This window comes from Globicephala melas, chromosome X, assembly GCF_963455315.2.
Source record: "Globicephala melas chromosome X, mGloMel1.2, whole genome shotgun sequence".
In the NCBI taxonomy this organism is placed as follows: domain Eukaryota; kingdom Metazoa; phylum Chordata; class Mammalia; order Artiodactyla; family Delphinidae; genus Globicephala; species Globicephala melas.
Genome location: NC_083335.1, coordinates 106,400,705 through 106,420,152, shown reverse-complemented (window position 1 = coordinate 106,420,152; position 19,448 = coordinate 106,400,705). Strand labels below are relative to the sequence as shown.

Here is a 19,448-nt window from a genome sequence, read left to right as displayed (position 1 = left end):
CAAACCTGTGTCTTTGGAGTAGGAAAAATTAAGGAAATATTTTACCCAACAACCCTCATTGAGTTACTTGAGTTAATAAATACTGATAGAATTCTTTGAAAAAAAGGGCAACTTCAGCTTGAAACAGTTTTAATTTTCTTATATATTGTTGATTTGCTTTGCAGTGCTAAGTTTTTTTAATGTTTTATGTGAAGGTGTCAGTATTTTATAATCCTGTGGGTTTCATATAACAGCTTTATTGAGATATAATTCACATACCATACAACTCACCCATTTAAAGCATACAATTCAGTGGTTTTTAGCATATTCACAGAGTTGTGCAACCATCACCACAATCAATTTCAGAACATTTTCATTGCTCCAAAAAGAAATCCCATCCCCATTAGGAGTCACTCCCCGTTTCACCCAGTCCCCCTCCCCTAGCCCTACACAACCACTAATCTACTTTATGTCTTTCGAGTTGCCTATTCTGGACATTTCATAGAAATGGAATCCTACAGTATCTGCTCTTTCATGACTAGCCTCTTTCACTTAGCACAGTGTTTTCAAAAAAGGTTCATCCATATTGTATCATGTGTCACTACCAAGTTCCTTTCTCTCTTTTTTTTTTTTTTTGGTACTTGCCAAGTCTGTAATGGTTTCTGCCTAGAGTTTATTACTAAGTTAACTCCCGAAGAGTAAATATGCCACTAAAAAGATTGAGGCACTTTTAAAATTTAGAATTATTTGAACATTAACCAAGTAAAATTATCTAATATTAGCTATTTTATGTGATTTGAACCAAGTTTGTTTTTTTAATTTTTTATTTTCATCAAAGTAATATATGCACATAGTTTTTAAAAGTCACATTTTCTTAAACAGTCCTCTCCTTACTCTTAGCCCTGCTTCATGGAGGAAGCTACTTTCAGCCCTTTAGCTACTGCTTGCATTATTTGACTCCATATTTCTAAATAGTATCTTATATAATACATCTCCTGGATATATCAATTTTGCTATTATTTTTCATGGTAAATAGGACTTTATCTTTCTTACATCATCCCCAAATTAATTTTCCCAGTATAATGTGTCACAATTTTGGATTAAGTCAATATTCAGTGTTTATATAAATATTATTCACTGCTAAACTTTTAAGTGTAGTGTGCTGAAGATTACCTTCCCCTGTGGCAGATATTTTTATTTTCTTGTAGCTAATAAACTACTTCATTTCTTTCATTCCCTTAGTTTTCTATATATCCATCACTAATTATTCCTAAATTCCACACCTGGATTGTAACCCCTCTAAGTACTGCATTTTTCCTCTGTCAGTTTTTTTCCTCCATCCTCCTGCTTCCAGTCAGACTGATGGCTCGCTAGGCCTGCTACATAGCTGTTGTCCTAGCACTTTATGCACCAGCATCCTGGGACGTTCCTTCACCTCTTCTCTATTAGATACCCAATTTTCTGGCTCCCATGCCTGCCTGCCTTCTTTATGTAATCCTTTGTTATGGTGAAGCACATCCTCATAGCTTCCTAATACAAGGTCATTGGAAGGTAAAATGCTTGAGGGCCTTCTGTGTCTGAAAATGTTTTTATTCTGCTCTCATGCTTGATTAATAATGTGGCTGGGTGTAGAATTCTAGATTGAAAGGCATTTTCCTGTGGACATTTGAAAGCATTGCCCTGATACCTTTAGCTTCTGGGGCTGTTATTGAGATGTCTGTTGCCATTTTAATTTCATACTTTTTGTAAGAATGACCTGTCTCTGTTCTGTGGAAGAGACATATATACATATTACACCAAGTATGGCAAATGCCTTAGTCTCATAGTCTACCAAAGAAGCAGTTCACACAATCAGAACAGAAAACAGAAGCTACAATTTGCTACCAAAGAAAAGGCAGATTTGTTTTTGTGTGGTGTGTGTTGGTATGATGTGCCTTACAGAGGCAAGGTCAAAATTTCCCATCAGGGTCACTTACTTCAGAACAGACTTGATCACCTTTGATGAGAATTTTCAACTGTAAAAGTAGTACATGAAAGGATACCCATATGAGTAGTAATTAACAATTTTGCCTGAGTTTGGCCAAGTTGATCTGGTCTAAGGAGATTGAGCCCTAGTTAGTTCAGACGTTGAGTTGCTCATTCAAAAAAGGTGTTGTAGAATGAGGAGGAACACTTCAGTAATGTTTAACATGATTATGGAATAAGATTTCATGTAACAGATATGTAATGCCATGTATTTCTACTAAATATATATATATCATCATTATTTTAATACTTGTACACAAGCAATTAGCCCTAGTACCCGAGATCCTTTTCTAATCCAAAGTAAGTATTGGGTTGAAATCCATATTGACTGAAATAAATAGATAGTAAAATCCTTTGACAATTTTTATCTCTAGTATACTTTAACTCTTAAAGTGCCACCCCGATCTCAATAGCAGGTCTTTAAGGTCGAACTATCTCATTATTCCCCAGGCCTTAGTAGTGAATCACATATAGAAAGATTCAGAAGGAAAGGCAACTTCATATTGGTGACTTTATCTTTTTCCACCCCTGAAAAAGGAAATACAAAGACATTCTAAACAGCCAGTGATAAGAAACATGGATCACTCCTTCACCCAAAGGAAGGCTTTGCTAGATAGTTTAATCATTTCATTTACAGTACAATCCCAAACCTAGTACACGTCAAGATTCAACTGATAATACTACAGTACATTTCATAGACAAAAACAAATTATTAAAGCTACCGTTTAACAGTGATAATCCCAAAATATACAGTAGATAAGTGTGGGTATGGGGGTGTGTGCATGTGCATACCAGTCAAGTAGGTAAGTAGTGAGTTTTTGGTTCTGTATAACATCCTTCTGTGTGAGCGGTACAGGGATTCATGTTAACTAATATTTTTCTTCTTGACTGAGAACAAATGTCCTCACTTTTACCATTCTTATGTTTTACAGAGGTCTCTTCATTATTGATGACAAAGGAATCCTAAGACAGATTACTCTGAATGACCTTCCTGTGGGTAGATCTGTGGATGAGACACTGCGTTTGGTTCAAGCATTCCAGTACACCGACAAACATGGAGAAGGTGCCCTTCCCTTCTAACCATCATAGCCTCTTGATTTTTTAGTTTGAGCGATACTAGCATAATTAGTTTGGTTTCTTATCTTACAAGTAATTTTCATGGTTCCAAAGTCTTCTGATTGTTTTCAGATTATTAGGTCTTTTAAGCAGATCAAATTATAATTTAAAGTGCTTTTAACAAAATATCACTAATATTTTCTACTTACTGAATACGATGGACAAAATATTATTTTCATAGTCCTTTTGGTTAAGCTCAGAGAAGTTTCTGCTACTGTAATTTTCCAAATTATGTTTCTATAAACTTAAAATGCACCAGCCAATCTGGCAGTATCTAGTAACGTAGGTTTTATTTGCATGTTTACATTATTTGATTTAGCTTTTTTTCCTCAAAGTAATTCAGAAATCCTTAAGGTTATTCAGTATCACACCGGTAACCTGTCATTTCATCCTTTCACTTCAAGTTTTTGTAGTAGCCAAATGGAAGAGGTCAGATCTTCTTAAAATAGAACACATGTTATATATTCCTTTCAAACGTGTAACTCAGTGCCTGAGTCAGGGTGCACTCTAAATCAAGGGGAAATCCTACCTTCCAAATAATGTTAAAGTCTTTTTTGACAAACAGTGAACCATGGCATCAGTACAAAATACTGCAGGACATAGCAGATAAGCTTAAGGGAATGTACATTCAAGGAATTTTTGCTGTACCAAGACCTTTCAGTTTACCAGATTCCCAAACTTTCCAACTGTATTAGAGGAACACTCAATTTGGTTTCTTCTATTGTAAATGTAACTAAACATAATTGACAAAAGTGAAAATAGATTAACTGCCTGCTGATAAGCTCCATGACTAAAATTTCTGGCTGCAAGCCAGTAAGCTAACAGAAGTCAACTGTCCTGTAGCAATGTTCTCATTAATATAGGCTCTATTTTCAGTTTCATTTGGAAAAAGAAAACACAAGAGCTGCTAAAGAGAACTGAACTCTGTTTTTAAACTGTCTTTTGACAATTTTTGTTTCTTTCAGTCTGCCCTGCAGGATGGAAACCTGGTAGTGAAACAGTAAGTCAAATTGATTTTTCTGTTAAGAGGATGGCTGGGGCAAAAAAAAAAACAAAAACAAAAAAGCCAACCCTAGGATAATCTTTCCTTGTAAAAGAACTCCCTTGATTTTGTAAATGAAGTAAACATTGCTAGGCAGAACTCATAAGACTACAGACATTCTTTGGACTGTACGGAGAGTAGCTGCAACTGGGAAAGCAGAATATGGGGCCTGACGCTGTGAATTTTAAAGCCAAGTATACAGAGAAAGATACCATTAAAAAAGGGGAGGGGGACAGTGGAGACGTGGTAGAATCAATTCAGGGCAAAGAAGACAGGCACAAGCAAAACCTTCAGTGTATATTAAAAGCTTTTAAGAAAATCTGGCTTAATGGGGGCAGACACCAAAAACAACGGGAACTACGAACCTGCAGCCTGCGAAGAGGAGACCCGAAACACATTAAGTTAAGCAAAATGAGAAGACAAAGAAACACACAGCAGATGAAGGAGCAAGGTAAAAACCCACCAGACCAAACAAATGAAGAGGAAATAGGCAGTCTACCTGAGAAAGAATTCAGAGTAATGATAGTAAAGATGATCCAAAATCTTGGAAATCGAATGGAGAAAATACAAGAAACGTTTAACAAGGACCTAGAAGAACTAAAGAGCAAACAAACAATGATGAAGCAACACAATAAATGAAATTAAAAATTCTCTAGAAGGGATCAATAACAGAATAAATGAGGCAGGAGAACAGATAAGTGACCTGGAAGATAAAAGCGTGGAAATAACTGCTGCAGAGAAGAAGAAAGAATGAAAAGAACTGAGGACAGTCTCAGAGACTTCTGGGACAACATTAAACACATCAACATTTGAATTATAGGGGTCCCAGAAGAAGAAGAGGAAAAGAAAGGGTCTGAGAAAATATTTGAAGAGATTATAGTTGAAAACAATCAGATTAATTAACAAATCCATCATCTCACAGTTAGCCTTTTTTGTGTGGGGTGAGAAGGCTTAAGATCTACTCTTCTAGCAAATTTCAGGAATACCAACAGTATTAACTATAGTCAACCGTGCTGTGCATCAGGTCCCCAGAACTTATTCATCCTAAAACTGAAGGTTTATACCGTTTGACCAGCGTCTCCCCATTTCCCCCAGCCCCAGCCCCTGGCAACCACCATTCTACTCTGTTTTTATGGGCATTCATTCAACAGACATTCCTTGAGCACCTGCTATATGGCAACTATTCGAACTTGGATGATAGCCAGATGATACTTACTAGTGAACACCATAGCCAATGTCCCAGCCCTCAAAGTTACGTTCTAATTTCAGTTGTGGCCAATGCTTTTAGAAACAGGTTGATGGGAGTTGGTGAGACAGTGCCTGGGATGGGGATAAAGTGGTCAGGAAAGACTTTTCAGATGATATTTGAGCTGAAACGTGAGTGAAGAAAGGGAGCCAGTCGTGCATGGAGCCGTGCAGAAAGAGCATCAGGGGCAGAGGCCCTGAGGCCGGTAGCGGCTCAGCGTGGCGGGGGAGCAGAAAGGGTTGGCGCGGGCAGAACGCTGAGCTGTGGGAATGGGAGAGGACGCCAGTGTCCCAGTGCACTGAGGGTTGGAGTCCCATGAGTTGACTGAGCAATGTGGAGTCCCTCGTGACCACAGGGAGGGCAGCAGGTGGTTTGAGGATAGGGCAAGAAGGAAAGAAGGAAAGAAAACAGCTAGAGAGGGGGGTGTAGGATCAGAAAAGGTTTGGTGGTGGCGTTTCTTTGAAGACAGATGAATTTTTCATCTCTATTGCACAGGCCTCCTGATTTGTCTCCCCGACCTCAGTTTCTCTCCTCTCCAACACATGTCATTCTGCAGACCGGAACCTCTTAGTGGCTCTGCAGTACAAAGTCCTCATGCTCGGGCACAGCCTTCAAGCTTCTGCATTCTCTCGTTTCACTGCCTCTCCCTGGTCATCATCCCATGATTCACACACGCACACACACATGCACACATGCTATGCTCCCACCAAATCACGTGACTCATCTTTCCCCAAACTAAGCCCTACTCTGTCACGCTTTTGTGCCTTTGCTCAGGTCTTTCTTTCTGTAGCCTGGAGTACCTCTCTCCCCTTCCCTAAATTCCCCAAATTCTTCTTTCAAGACTAACTTAAATGCTACTTCCACTCTGAGGCCTTCCCTGATGCCATCTCAGCCTCACAAAAGTGTGTTGCATCAAAAGCAGTTATGTACACGTACATCTTCCCCACGTGCTTGTACGAGCCTCCAAGGCGGGGACTTCGGTGGTTACCACTGGATCCCCCACTGTGCAGCATACTGTCGGCACCCGGTTGTTATGCCATAAGTACTCTTGAATTGAATTGGAATGCAGAGAGATTATATATTGGCAAAGACAAAATACTCCTGGAGTGATGCCTGAAATTAGGTAACATTTATTTTATGCTGAAGAAAATGCATATAGAACTATCATAAGCTGATTACAATAAAGTACAAGGTTATTTTTTTTATATAGGGATAAATGTACTTTACCTGTAACTAGCAAGTAACAGTTAATGTGAGAAATTAGAAACCTAGGTGGTTTCTAAGGCTGTAACGCTCTAGGAGGGAACACTTTTTCTTTCAGAGTATTTGTCCATTCACTAAATAGGTACTCGCGTTGTTTTTAGAGTACTTCTTTTACTTTGCGGTTTGAGATTAAAAGGTTACAGTTCTGGACCTCCAAGCAATCCATTTGAACCCACTGCCCCCTTTTCAGGTTGTAGCATATCATCACTTCATCAGCAGATAATTTTAAAAATACATTAACATCTGTAGCCATGCTCTCTTAACATGTTTGATTTTACACCATACCTGAAGATGCCATGAAAGCCTGGTGGCAAAGAGAAGAGCTGTAAGTAAATTTGAGGTGCTTGAGTACAGATGTTAATTTACTAGCAAACTATCTGCCTTCTGGGAGAGCTGAGATTAGCAGGACAAATCCGGTTTTTCCTAAATATATATGATATAATTTGGTACACAAAATAATCTTTATCTTTAGTCAAGAGATACGCAACTAATGTCAGCCTACTGTTGATATACTTTGGCTTTTAAAATGAATAATTTGCTTTTTTTCTTTAACAGATAATCCCAGATCCAGCCGGAAAGTTGAAGTATTTTGATAAACTGAACTGAAAAATACTTCCTCAGGTCATGATGTTTGAAACTTCTCAGTAAAGTTCACTGTTTTGTTACCACATTGTGTTGCAGTAGTAATTTCTTGAATAATATAAAAATCCATGTCAGGGTCCAAAGATATTTAGTGTTTGGTAGACACTGATGCCAAAAGGTAGGCAGTTATTCTCTATCTTTCCAAAATACAAAAATGTCAGACTGACTCCAACTCGTAACAAGAGTAATAACTAACTAACATGGAGTACATGCCATCTACCAGGCATTGTGTTAGGAGGTTAGGTGTATTATTTCACTTAATTCTCACAGGAACTCTTTGAATTCTTTATTTTACAGATAAGGAAACAGCTAGCTAGCAAAGGTAGACTCAGTCTTTGAACCCAGACAGGCTAATTTCTAGTTTTGGGGCTGTTACCCCTCCACTGTGGCTCACCTCTCTGTACCTTTGAGGGTGGCAGGAAAGAATAGGTTGTGAGCACAGTCACCTTCTATAGAGTCTGGTAGGGACGGTGAACCCCAGACTCTCTGTATACAACATAAAGCCCCTTGGTTACTCCTTTTTTCTAAATTTACATTTACAGCTTGTACTAAATTTATAAGTAACAACTTACATGTTTATATTAACAATGGGAGTTCCTTGGTGGCCTGGTGTTTAGGATTCCGGGCTTTCACTGCCACGGCCCGGGTTCAGTCCCTGGTCGGGGAACTAAGATCCTGCAAGCCACGTGTTGCAGCCAAAAAAAAGGTATTTAGTTTAACAGAAGTTGAATCCCTAAGTATATGTAGCCAGCTGTTCACAAATGAGCACATATACAGCTGAACTCCAGTGGTACTTCGTCACCCCAGCATGGCAATGGCTTTACTATAGTTATATACATGCCATGTAGTTTAAGGGAACTGGGACCCGAGAGCATCTGCCTCGTCCTGTCTGCCACGCTAATCCCCTCTCAACACTCGCAAAAAGCCCCTCGCCCCAGGGGAGGCCGTCCTAGAGTTGGGGATGTCCCTGGCCTCCTGGCTGACGCTCTGCGTTCTGTCATAAATGGCAGGGGATTAGTGACAGGCATTCAGACGTGGACACAGGAATTCAACTGCCATTTATAACCCTTTGCCATAGCAAAGTATGTTCTAAGTGCTACCTTACAGTCAACATTTTAGAAGCCAACTATTAGTAAAGTTGAAGACTGCTACTACTTTGGTGTTCAGACAGGTTTGTGATAATCCTGTCAATCAATACTTGCAATACAATTGGAATCTTATTCTCAGGTTTCCTCTTTCCAATTTTTTTACTCATGGAATAAGCTTTATCTTCTTGATTAATAGTTTCCATTCTTTGGAGCTTTTCTAGCCTCATGTTCATTTTAGGTATGTTTACAAGGAAGACAGCTATTTTTGGATCCATTCAAAAAAGCCAGTCATTAATGTTTTCATTCAACTTTCAGGAACTATTGATCACCTACTCTAAACACCTGGCATATATCAGTGACCGAAGACAAATTTCTGCCCTCAAAGAGCTTAGTATTTGATTACAAGCAGGTCCTAATAGTATAATTTCCAGGTACCTACAAATAAGTGAAAATACATCCTGATTCACCACTTTTCATATTAACTGGGTAATGTTAATAGCCTATAAATGCACTCCTCAGTGCCTTTTATCCCTTCAAACAGCTGACTTCTGAAAGTCCACAGGCCCAAAAGTATACCCTAAAGATGATCTCATGTGGCCATTTACAGAAGGCGAGAAAGAGTGTTCCAAAAGCACAGTCCCCTGCTCTGCTGGAGAGGATGGGCCCAGGCCTGACCAGGATGAGCTACAAGAGACAACTCCCAAACATGCTGACCTACCGTAATCTACAGCAGTGGTTCTCAACTGGGCACAATTTTCCCAAGGGACATAGTAATGTCTGGAGATGTTTTTGGTTGTCAACTATGGGAATGCTACTGGCATCTAGTGGGTACATGTCAAGGATGCTGCTAGACGTCCTACAATGCACAGAACATACAACACAATTATCTGGTCCAAGTTGTCAATAGTAGTGAGGTTGAGAAACCCTTCTCTAGGGACAGTTGCCAACAGATTATGCAAAGGAGACCAGTATAGTTTAGTAGCTACCTGTGCAAGAGGAGGACAGACCATGACGTGACAGTAGAAGCTTATCCAAAATAATAGGTCAAGAGGTGGCCCGAAGTCTCTATGAAACACACTAGGCAATGTCTTTTCGGTGCACTTACGTATATATGAATAGCATCTGTGATTCCCTGCTTCTCCCTCAAATTTCTGACCTTCTGTTGAATATTTCCCAATTAAGCCTAGCCAGTGTTCTGACCTTTACAATGATCAGAGTGGACTGCTCTTTCGGGGATTTCTTAGTCCCCAGAATCTCATGCAAGGAATCATTCCCCACCCCCATCATTTCTTCTATAGCCAAGGGCACATTTAATCCTACACCCTAAACTTTCTATGTCAGTAGACTTCCAGGTTTTATATTTTGTTCTTAAATACATTAACCACTATTTTATTAATGATATTTTTATACCCTAACCCCCCCATATGATACCATGGAATGCATCCTTGTATTTTGTTACCCATGGATTCTGATGTTATGTCACTGAAATATCTTTGAGTAGAATTCTTAACATAAGAATGTGAAGAAATGTGTATTTCAGGTAAATATGTCCATAAAGGTCTCCATGCCACTGTGTGTGCGGGTGTGTATAAATATTAATGTTTGTGTATACATGCATATACATACACACACACGTCTATAAAATCATTAAATTTTTTACTTAGCTTTTAAAAGGAAATAAAATATCATAGCTACTGTATATTTAGTCTTAGACAGCAAAGCAACTTTTAGCAATTCCATTATTAACGTAATAACACAATTTGGGCATAATGCTGTACACAAGTAAAATCCTAAAAAAAAATTTTTAAAGATCCACCTTCCTGAGCCTTAAGCTTAAATTTTTTAAATTAACAAAAAAGTCAAACGCCCAAATTCACCTGAATCATACATTCATTCATATGGAAGTTATTAACGGCCTGCACACATGCAATGTACTTTGCTACGCAATACAGATAAAAAGATAGGACACAATCCGTTCCCTCAAGAAGCCCAGTTTCCCAAAATCAGCATGTAAAAAGAGCAATACAGTGAATAAATGCTAAAAATGCTGACACCTGTGTTGGCTCCAAGGCCAGCATGAGCAATAACAAGGAAATATAGGGATGATGGAATGTGTCACAGGAGGGGAGGAATAAGCCCATTTGCTATTCGTCCACTGAAGGCTGTATCTCCTGCCAGTGTACTGTCCTTATACAAAAAGGCAGTGCTTGGGGCTTCCCTGGTGGCACAGTGGTTAAGAATCCGCCTGCCAATGCAGGGGACATGGGTTCGAGCCCTGGTCCGGGAAGATCCCACATGCTGTGGAGCAACTAAGCCTATGCGCCACAACTACTGAGCCTGTGCTCTAGAGCCCGTGAGCCACAACTACTGAGCCCACGTGCCTCAACTACCGACCCCGTGCTCCACAACAAGAGAAGCCACTGCAGTGAGAAGCCCGTGCACGGCAACAAAAAGTAGCCCCCCAGCTCTCCGCAACTAGAGAAAGCCCGCACACAGCAGTGAAGACCCAATGCAGCCAAAACTAAAATAAATTTAAAATAAAAAAATAAATGAAAAGGCAGTGCTTGTGACCCAGCCTCAAGAGACGAAGCGTTGACTGGTCTTCCTCTCTCATGATCATCTACTGGGAGATGGCACACACTATAGAGTTGATTGGCTAGATTCAGGGGTCCAGTGTGTGGCCAAGGATAGAAGGTAAGAATTGAATCTGCAGGCCTGGGTTTGTTAACTTCAAGTTCTGGCCATTTGTGCAGCTCAGCCAGGACATCAGAAAAAGGATTTGCAAGTTTTCTATCAAAGGGAGTTATGTTGCACTGTAACCCAAAGCCCATGAGATGGCTCCCAGCACACCGAAATCCCCTTGTCCTGAGGCACCCTGTCAGAATAAACTAAAAGGGCATCAACTAACTCAAACGATTTTTGTTTTTAAACCAATCTAATTTAGAGGAAAAAATGGAAAAAAAACTTCTAAATTCAGACCAATCAAAACTAAGTACAACTCAAAGAAGCATGTTATTTAATGTGTACTGAGAGAACCCCTTCCATTAATGACCGTGACCCATTTAGATGTATATTTTACACTGTGACCTAGCACACCCTAAATGTGCACGTGCACCATGCACGTGCATAACAAGTTACACAATACTTACTATGGGTGATGCATTCTTTTATTTTTGTCATGTTGGCCACAACCCACTAAATTTCATGGCCTACTAATGGGTCACTTTTTTTTTAACAAATACATACATATAAAATATAAATTTAAATTTATATGTGTGTGTGTGTATAAACAAAATCAGGATACAGTAAATGCCTGGCATATCAATACCCTGTCATGTAATTTTCCTTCCATTATGGTACAGTTCATTTGTTTTAGCCATACTATTCCCTCTATTAAAGGTACACAATTTCTGTGACAAAAAAACCCAAAAATATCCTACCCTTTCTTTTGTTACTACAATCCTTCCTCTGAGGTATTACTTTTATCAATGCCTCTGGCTTACTGAATGGTTTTGAGAAGGTCCTGTTCTATTCTGAAGATCCTTTTTTTTCTTAGCATACACATCTTAACTGGAACTTGATTTTTTAAATTATGTGCAATATAGTCATTAAAATATTTCTCTAACCAAACAGCAAATCAAGTGAAGGGAAATAGGTCTAAATCAGGAAACTCTGGAATGAGAAAGCTGCCTCTCCTTTTACGGAGAAGGAAACAGAACCCAAAGAGATGAATCCTCTACCCTATGCCCTGAACTAGCTGGCTGCAGACATAGTTGAGACCTCAGAGGTGCCTAAGAGCCAGAATTCGAGCCAGCAGCACTCCTCCCACGTCACACTGCCTGCCCAAAACCCACCTGCTGGACCAAATGACCCCAAATCCACCTCAGATTGATCCCCTTAGATCAAAATAATCCCACGATACAACAGTTTTACTAGAAGCAACGTGACTGGTCAGGGGTCCTTAAATCCGTTTTTTTTGGTTTTTTTGGTTTTTTGCGGTACGCGGGCCTCTCACTGTTGTGGCCTCTCCCGTTGTGGAGCACAGGCTCTGGATGCGCAGGCTCAGCGGCCATGGCTCACGGGCCCAGCCGCTCCGTGGCATGTGGGATCCTCCCGGGCCGGGGCACGAACCCGTGTCCCCTGCATCAGCAGGCGGACTCTCAACCACTGCGCCACCAGGGAAGCCCTTAAATCCGTTTTTGAACTTGCCGAATCCCTATTTTTAATTCCTCTTTCTTGTTATCTATTTTAAAGTAGTTCATTATTTGTTGCCCAGGGAGGGACAGAAAACATTCACAAGTCAATTTAGAGAGTCAATCACAACTGCAGCAAAAGTTTTTCTCTAAGAGCAAATGAAAACAAATGCCCAAAATATTTCAGCCATCCTTGTCTCTTATGGTTGAGACCAGATTGTATTCTCATGTATGTGTCTGTGTATGTGTGTGCGTGTGTTTATCTCACAAGTTAACCCTTTATCACACTGGTTGAGAAAATATATATGAAATGTGGCAAAGGGCCAAGATTCTAGACCTAGTCTAGGCCTACCCCACCTAACCCCACCTATATACAGTTACAAGGTGGGCTGTGGGAAGTTACTTTCCCTCTCTAAGTCTCACTTTCCTCATCTGAAAAAGTGGGTAATAATGGTATTGACCTCAAAGGCTGATTCTAAGGATTAAATTAGAAAATACATTTTGATGTCATTAGCACAGTGCTAAGAATCCAATATGTGTTAGCCATATATAAAATTTCTTATTTTATGATGATTATATACTGTGACTGATTTTTTCCTACACTGCACTAACATACAAGTTGCCATGGGGTTCTATATTACCAAATAAAGAATCAGTAATTACTTCCAAATGTTTTCATATTAAAGCATAAAGCACTGAATTTGAGCTTGAGGTTCTTATACAGAAACAGAATAACACAAACTTATATTCTCTGTATCAAAATGGAGGCAAATATCTTATGAACTAACCTCCACCATCTTCCTGATGCACTTCCTTTCACCTCCCTCTTGTAATCTATAAAGGAGCATAATGCTAAAAAATTACTATTCAGAATTTGTTGTAAAGTTAAACGCATTGTTACAAGTTAACATTTTATAAAACATCAGCAGTGACAGCAAGAAATTATGCTCCTGTTGAAAAGCAAGACTGCCAACCCTGGAAAGCAGGAAAGTCAGTGAGATCTAAAATGCTGCCCTAAATTTGTTTTTAAGAAACAATACTAATACTTGATTCTTCATAGCAAAAGAGGGCATAACGATTTACCCCTTAGACAATAGAATCCAGAGTATAATCCCGGCTCTGTAAAAGTTACTAAAACTCCTAGTGTGTTCCATTTATTCATAGGTATTAACAACAACAAAGTCCATGATCAAATAAGTTTCACAAAAGCTGACATAAAAACTTAAACAGGTGTTCTAATGGCCCTACTTTTCAGTTTTTTGTAAGTTAATACTCATTATAAAATACCAGAGGAGAGGTATCCGATGCAGTATCTCCTAATGTTACTTGTCAATAAGATGTTTAAGACATTTTATAAAATCATATATTGTATTAAGTTGTTTATAATATAAACATATAAAATGTTTATGAAGGAGCATCTCACCAGTGTCCAAGGACTTCACCCAGGAAAGAGAGTTGGATGCTTGGAATTACTCAGCCCCTTGCCATCCAGCCCTAGATACCACTGCTTTTTGAAACTGTTTTTTCTTACCAGCGGCCTTTCAATCATCCAACCAGTCGCCTCTCCCCAGTGATCATCTTTGTGAACTTCCATGACACCATTGATCACTCTGCACAAAAATGGCTTTGAGAAGCAGGAGGATGACGTAGTTAGGAGCTGGGAATCTGGCTGTTTGCTCATGGAGCCCCCGCACCACCATTTAAGAAGTCCAACTAGCCTCTTAAGAGAGGCCTGGCTGGCCCCCATCCGTTCCAGCCTCCCCAGCTGATGTGCCAGATGGTCTAGCCCCTGACGAGCTCCCAGGTGAGCACAGTTGCCTGAGTGACCCCAGCCAATGCCACACAGAGCAGAAGAACCTCCCAGATGAGCCCAGCCACCCCACAGAATCAAATGTGTCTTTTGAAAGATGAAAGGCCTTTTTCTCTGCCCAAATATATTGAAAAATAAAATGTTGAACTCCCTGGGGCGGGGGTGGAAGGCAAACTTCAGTTTTTCAGGACTCAAGCTACTGGCTCTATTCACAGAGAGGAGAAAGAGCAGACGGTATAGAGAATGCCAGTAGCAAAGGGAACACGTAGACATGCAGAATACTCGGGCTACCACGAGAAATGGAGCCACAGGACCACACGGGCACACGGAACACAGTGCAGAGCATACTAGCGTGAAGTGAACTCTTCTAAAGAAACCAAAAATAAAGACACCATCCTCGAAGACTGCCCAATGAAGAACTACCTAAGCAAAAACTAAGAACTTGGTAATAAATGCCTGATGTAAAATGGGGTATCTCAGCATGGACTATTCAATACAAAACTATGTCCAACCCACATTAGGAGGTTCTGTGCTAGACAAGTAGCAGTGCTGGTACTGGTTAAAAGCCCACTACTCCTTAAAGAAGAGGAACAAAACACTAAACATCGACAACCTACTGTATATCCCTTGGAGTTTCCTTCATCTCATCTTCTTAAAGTCCTGTATTAAAAATAAAAAAATCTCTAGCTCTTATAAAAACTTTTACAGGTAGAAAACATATTTTGATTTAAAAATCTGATATTCAACATTAATTGAACAAGTAATTTAACTAAAAAGACAATAAGCAATTTTTTAAGAGTTCAGTCTCAATAGAATTCAAAGAAAGGCAATTAATGAATGTCATTTTTCACCTACTAAAATGGCAAAGATGTTTTAAAAAGTAAAGGATAAGGGCTTCCTTGGTGGTGCAGTGGTTAAGAATCCGCCTGCCAATGCAGGTGACACAGGTCCAAGCCCTGGTCCAGGAAGATCCCACATGACGCAGAGCAACCAAGCCCGTGCGCCACAACTACTGAGCCTGCGCTCTAGAGCCCACGAGCCACAACTACCGAGCCCGCGTGCCAAAACTACTGAAGCCCACGTGCCTAGAGCCCGGCTGTGCTCTGCAACAAGAGAAGCCAGTGCGATGAGAAGCCCGCGCAGTGCAACGAAGATTAGCCCCCGCTCACCGCAACCAGAAAAAGCCTGCACACAGCAACAAACACCCAACACAGACAAAAATAAATAAAATAAATTTTTTAAAAAAAGTAAAGGATAAAATTCAGCCAAGTTCAGGGAAATTGCTAATGAGTTAAGTGCATGTGTACAACTGCTCTGGAGGGATACGTGAACTATTCAAAGCCTTGAATGTGTGCATACGATTTTGACCTACAGATCACTTATCAATAATTTTCCAAAGGAAATAGTTTAATGATTAAATGTTTTAGCTTTAGGATATTTACTGCAACATTTCTTACAACAGCGAGAAAAGTTCTTGCAAAAGCTTCCGTGTACAGCACTAAGTGGTTAAATGCATAACGTACAATCTATACACCACCATGCAGTAGGTCTCTTAACTGAACTCCGCTTAACACGTTCACACAACTCCCCAGGGCCATCCCTTCCTGCGAGGCAGCTCAGGGACCTCACCGGGTTACAGGCAGATCTGCAAAATGCTGTACTGAAGGGCCAGGTGAAGCTTAGGATGGTAGTAAGTACAGCGAGGGGGGCGAAGACTGATGCTAGCAAGCTTACGGTGCAGCACACGCTGGGTGCCATGAGTCCAACTGCACGCCTCCAGAGTAGTTGTTTGTTCCCATGACTATTTATGCCAGAAGTGCTCATTCATATTAACTGTGATTTCAATAAACATTAAATTAATACAAATTTTTTTTAAAGCACTCCAGCCGATTCTGACGCAGAGCCAAGTTTGTGACCGCTTTGTGTTTAGAACCCACACTCAAGACTGTTTCTTTCCTGGGAGGACCTTTTCAGAGATGAATTCTTTCCCTCTGTGCAGCCTGGTTTCTCTCTCTTCTGAACTTGATCAACTTCCCATCCCATCAAAGGAGAAACTGGGTCTTGGCTGCAGACTCGTCGGAATATGTCCCTTTGGGTTCCTAGGTGGCACTGTGACATTGGGTACGACCTCCCTTACTATCAATACATTCCCAGCTTTACCGTTACTTCGGAACCAGGTAGTGTGAATCCCAGCACCACCATCTACTAGCTGGGGGAGTCTGAGCAAATTATCAACCTCTCTATGCTTCAGATTCCTGAGTGGCCAAACCCTACAAGCGGGTTACAGAACCTACCTCATAGTGTTGGTGGAAGAAGTAAACACGTCAAGTGCTTAAGAGAGTGCCTATCTAGCAAGTGGCAAGTGCTCTGTGAGCATAAGCATCTGTAATTATTATTACTGTTCATGTTTGTTAATCAGATATATGCTGCCCAGCCCCTAGCAGAGTGTGCTGAAGAGCTGTCAGGTGAATGGAGGAATGAACACTTGGTCCTGTGTCTCCTGTATTCACCATCTGTGAAGACCTCCTCTTGGCATGGTTCCTTTTTTTTTTTGATACATCTTTATTGGAGTATAATTGCTTCACAGTGCTGTTACTCTCTGTTGTACAGCAAAGTGAATCAGCCACATGCATACATATATCCCCATATCCCCTCCCTCTTGAGCCTCCCTCTCACCCTCCCTATCCCACCCCTCTAGGTGGTCACAAAGCACCAAGCTGGTCTCCCTGTGCTATGCGGCTGCTTCCCACTAGCTATCTATTTAGTGTATATGTGTCAATGCTACTCTCACTACACCCCAGCTTCCCCTTCCCCCCACCCGCCAGTGTCCTCAAGTCCATTCTCTATAAAGCATCTTTATTCCTGTCTTGCCACTAGGTTCATCAGTACCATTTTTGTTTTTAGATTCCATATATATGCGTTAGCATACAGTATTTGTTTTTCTCTGTCTGACTTACTTCATTCTGTATGACAATCTCTAGGTCCATCCACCTCACTACAAATAACTCAATTTTTTTTTTTTTGCGGTATGCGGGCCTCTCACTGTTGTGGCCTCTCCCGTTGCGGAGCACAGGCTCCGGACGCGCAGGCTCAGCGGCCATGGCTCACGGGCCCAGCCGCTCCGCGGCATGTGGGATCCTCCCGGACCGGGGCACGAACCCACGTCCCCTGCATTGGCAGGCGGACTCCCAACCACTGCGCCACCAGGGGAGCCCAAATAACTCAATTTTGTTTCTTTTTATGGCTGAGTAATATTCCATTGTATATATGTGCCGCATCTTCTTTATCCATTCATCTGATGATGGACACTTAGGTTGCTTCCATGTCCTGGCTATTGTAAATAGAGCTGCAATGAACATTTTGGCACATGACTCTTTTTGAATTATGGTTTTCTCAGGGTATATGCCCAGTAGTGGGATTGCTTGGGTCGTATGGTAGTTCTATTTTTAGTTTTTTAAGGAAACTCCATACTGTTCTCCATAGTGACTGTATCAATTTACATTCCCACCAACAGTGCAGGAGGGTTCCTTTTTCACCACACTCTCTCCAGCATTTACTGTTTCTAGATTTTTTGATAATGGGCATTCTGACCAGTGTGAGGTGATACCTCATTGTAGTTTTGATTTGCATTTCTCTAATAATTAGCGATGTGGAGCATCTTTTCATGTGCCGCTTCGCCATCTGTATGTCTTCTTTGCTGAAATGTCTATTTAGGTCTTCCACCCATTTTTTAATTGCGTTGTTTTTTTGATATTGAGCTCCATGAGCTGTTTGTGTATTTTGGAGATTAATCCTTTGTCCATTGTTTCATTTGCAAATATTTTCTCCCATTCTGAGGGTTGTCTTCTCGTCTTGTTTATGGTTTCCTTTGCTGTGCAAAAGCTTTAAGTTTCATTAGGTCCCATTTGTTTATTTTTGTTTTTATTTTCATTACTGTAGGAGGTGGGTCAAAAAAGAACTTGCTGTTGTTTACATCAGAGTGTTTTTCCTATGTTTTCCTCTAAGAGTTTTATAGTGTCTGCTCTTACATTTAGGTCTTTAATCCATTTGGAGTTTTTGTGTATGGTGGTGTTAGGAAGTGCTCTAATTTCATTCTTTTACATGTAGCTGTCCAGTTTTCCCAGCACCACTCATTGAAGAGGCTGTCTTTTCTCCATTGTATATTCTTGCCTCCTTTGTCATAAATTAGGTGACCATATGTGCGTGGGTTTATCTCTGGGCTTTCTATCCTGTTCCATTGATCTACATTTCTGTTTTTGTGCCAGTACCATACCATCTTGATCACTGTAGCTTTGTAGTATAGTTTGAAGTCGGGGAGCCTGATTCCTCCAGCTCCATTTTTCTTTCTCAAGATTGCTTTGGCTATTTGGGGTCTTCTGTGTTTCCTTGGTATGTTTCAGATCTAAAGCTTCCCACAAATCCTTACAAATGCTGTGTCTTTTGTTGAATCCCTTTACTACAACTTTTCATCTACCCTCTGCTAACAACAAAAGCTGGGAAATAGAAGGAGGCAAAAATACAAAGGAATCACATAGGGTTGATGGGATTTAAATAATACAGGGGAATTGCAGTAAAGGTCAGGTTTAAAGAATGCCCTCCAAATGCCCTGGCAGGAAACCATGTAGATTGATGGTTGCAATATGTGTAAGAAAAGAATGTGTCCAGTCACATAAAAAGGCATTCAGCCCTCATTTCCTGAGTAGACAGGAGGAAACGTGGTAGGTTCACAATTTAAATTGTCTTGAAAGTATTTATTATTCAATAATTCTTTCCCCCTCTGCCCCACCCAGCCATTCTCTCATTCTACTTTTCTGATCAACCTAAAAGCTGAATACATCCTCCTTCTCTATGGAGGATGAGAATAAACACTAAGAGCGATATACTTGCTCAGGCCTTCATCAGGCACCGTGTCACTGTGGGGCACTGGTCTTCAACAAACGCGGTCTTCCTAGGGCTCGATGAGGTGGTCCTTTTTCAAGGTCACTGGTGCACTCATGGAGCTGAAATGCCTCTGCCCATCTAAATACAACATGGACTCTGGAAC

The 19,448-nt window shown here is 40.5% G+C and overlaps 2 protein-coding genes across 5 annotated transcripts in view; one reads left to right on the top strand and one right to left on the bottom strand.

Moving 5' to 3' along the window:
- PRDX4 (peroxiredoxin 4) overlaps positions 1-7,341 on the top strand; it is an 18,056-nt gene extending 10,715 nt beyond the window's left edge. The window contains exons 5-7 of one of the 2 annotated variants that reach the window (XM_030843820.3): positions 2,937-3,067; positions 4,086-4,120; positions 7,227-7,341. In XM_030843820.3, coding sequence (XP_030699680.1) covers positions 2,937-3,067; positions 4,086-4,120; positions 7,227-7,277 — 217 coding nt within the window. In that variant the 3' untranslated portion in view covers positions 7,278-7,341. The other variant, XM_060293012.2, reaches the window with a different exon arrangement.
- The window catches only part of ACOT9 (acyl-CoA thioesterase 9), a 46,796-nt gene continuing 27,932 nt past the window's right edge, over positions 585-19,448 (bottom strand). For 2 of the 3 annotated variants that reach the window (XM_070044743.1, XM_030843817.2), the window contains one exon: positions 585-19,441. In XM_070044743.1, coding sequence (XP_069900844.1) covers positions 19,353-19,441 — 89 coding nt within the window. In that variant the 3' untranslated portion in view covers positions 585-19,352. The other variant, XM_070044742.1, reaches the window with a different exon arrangement.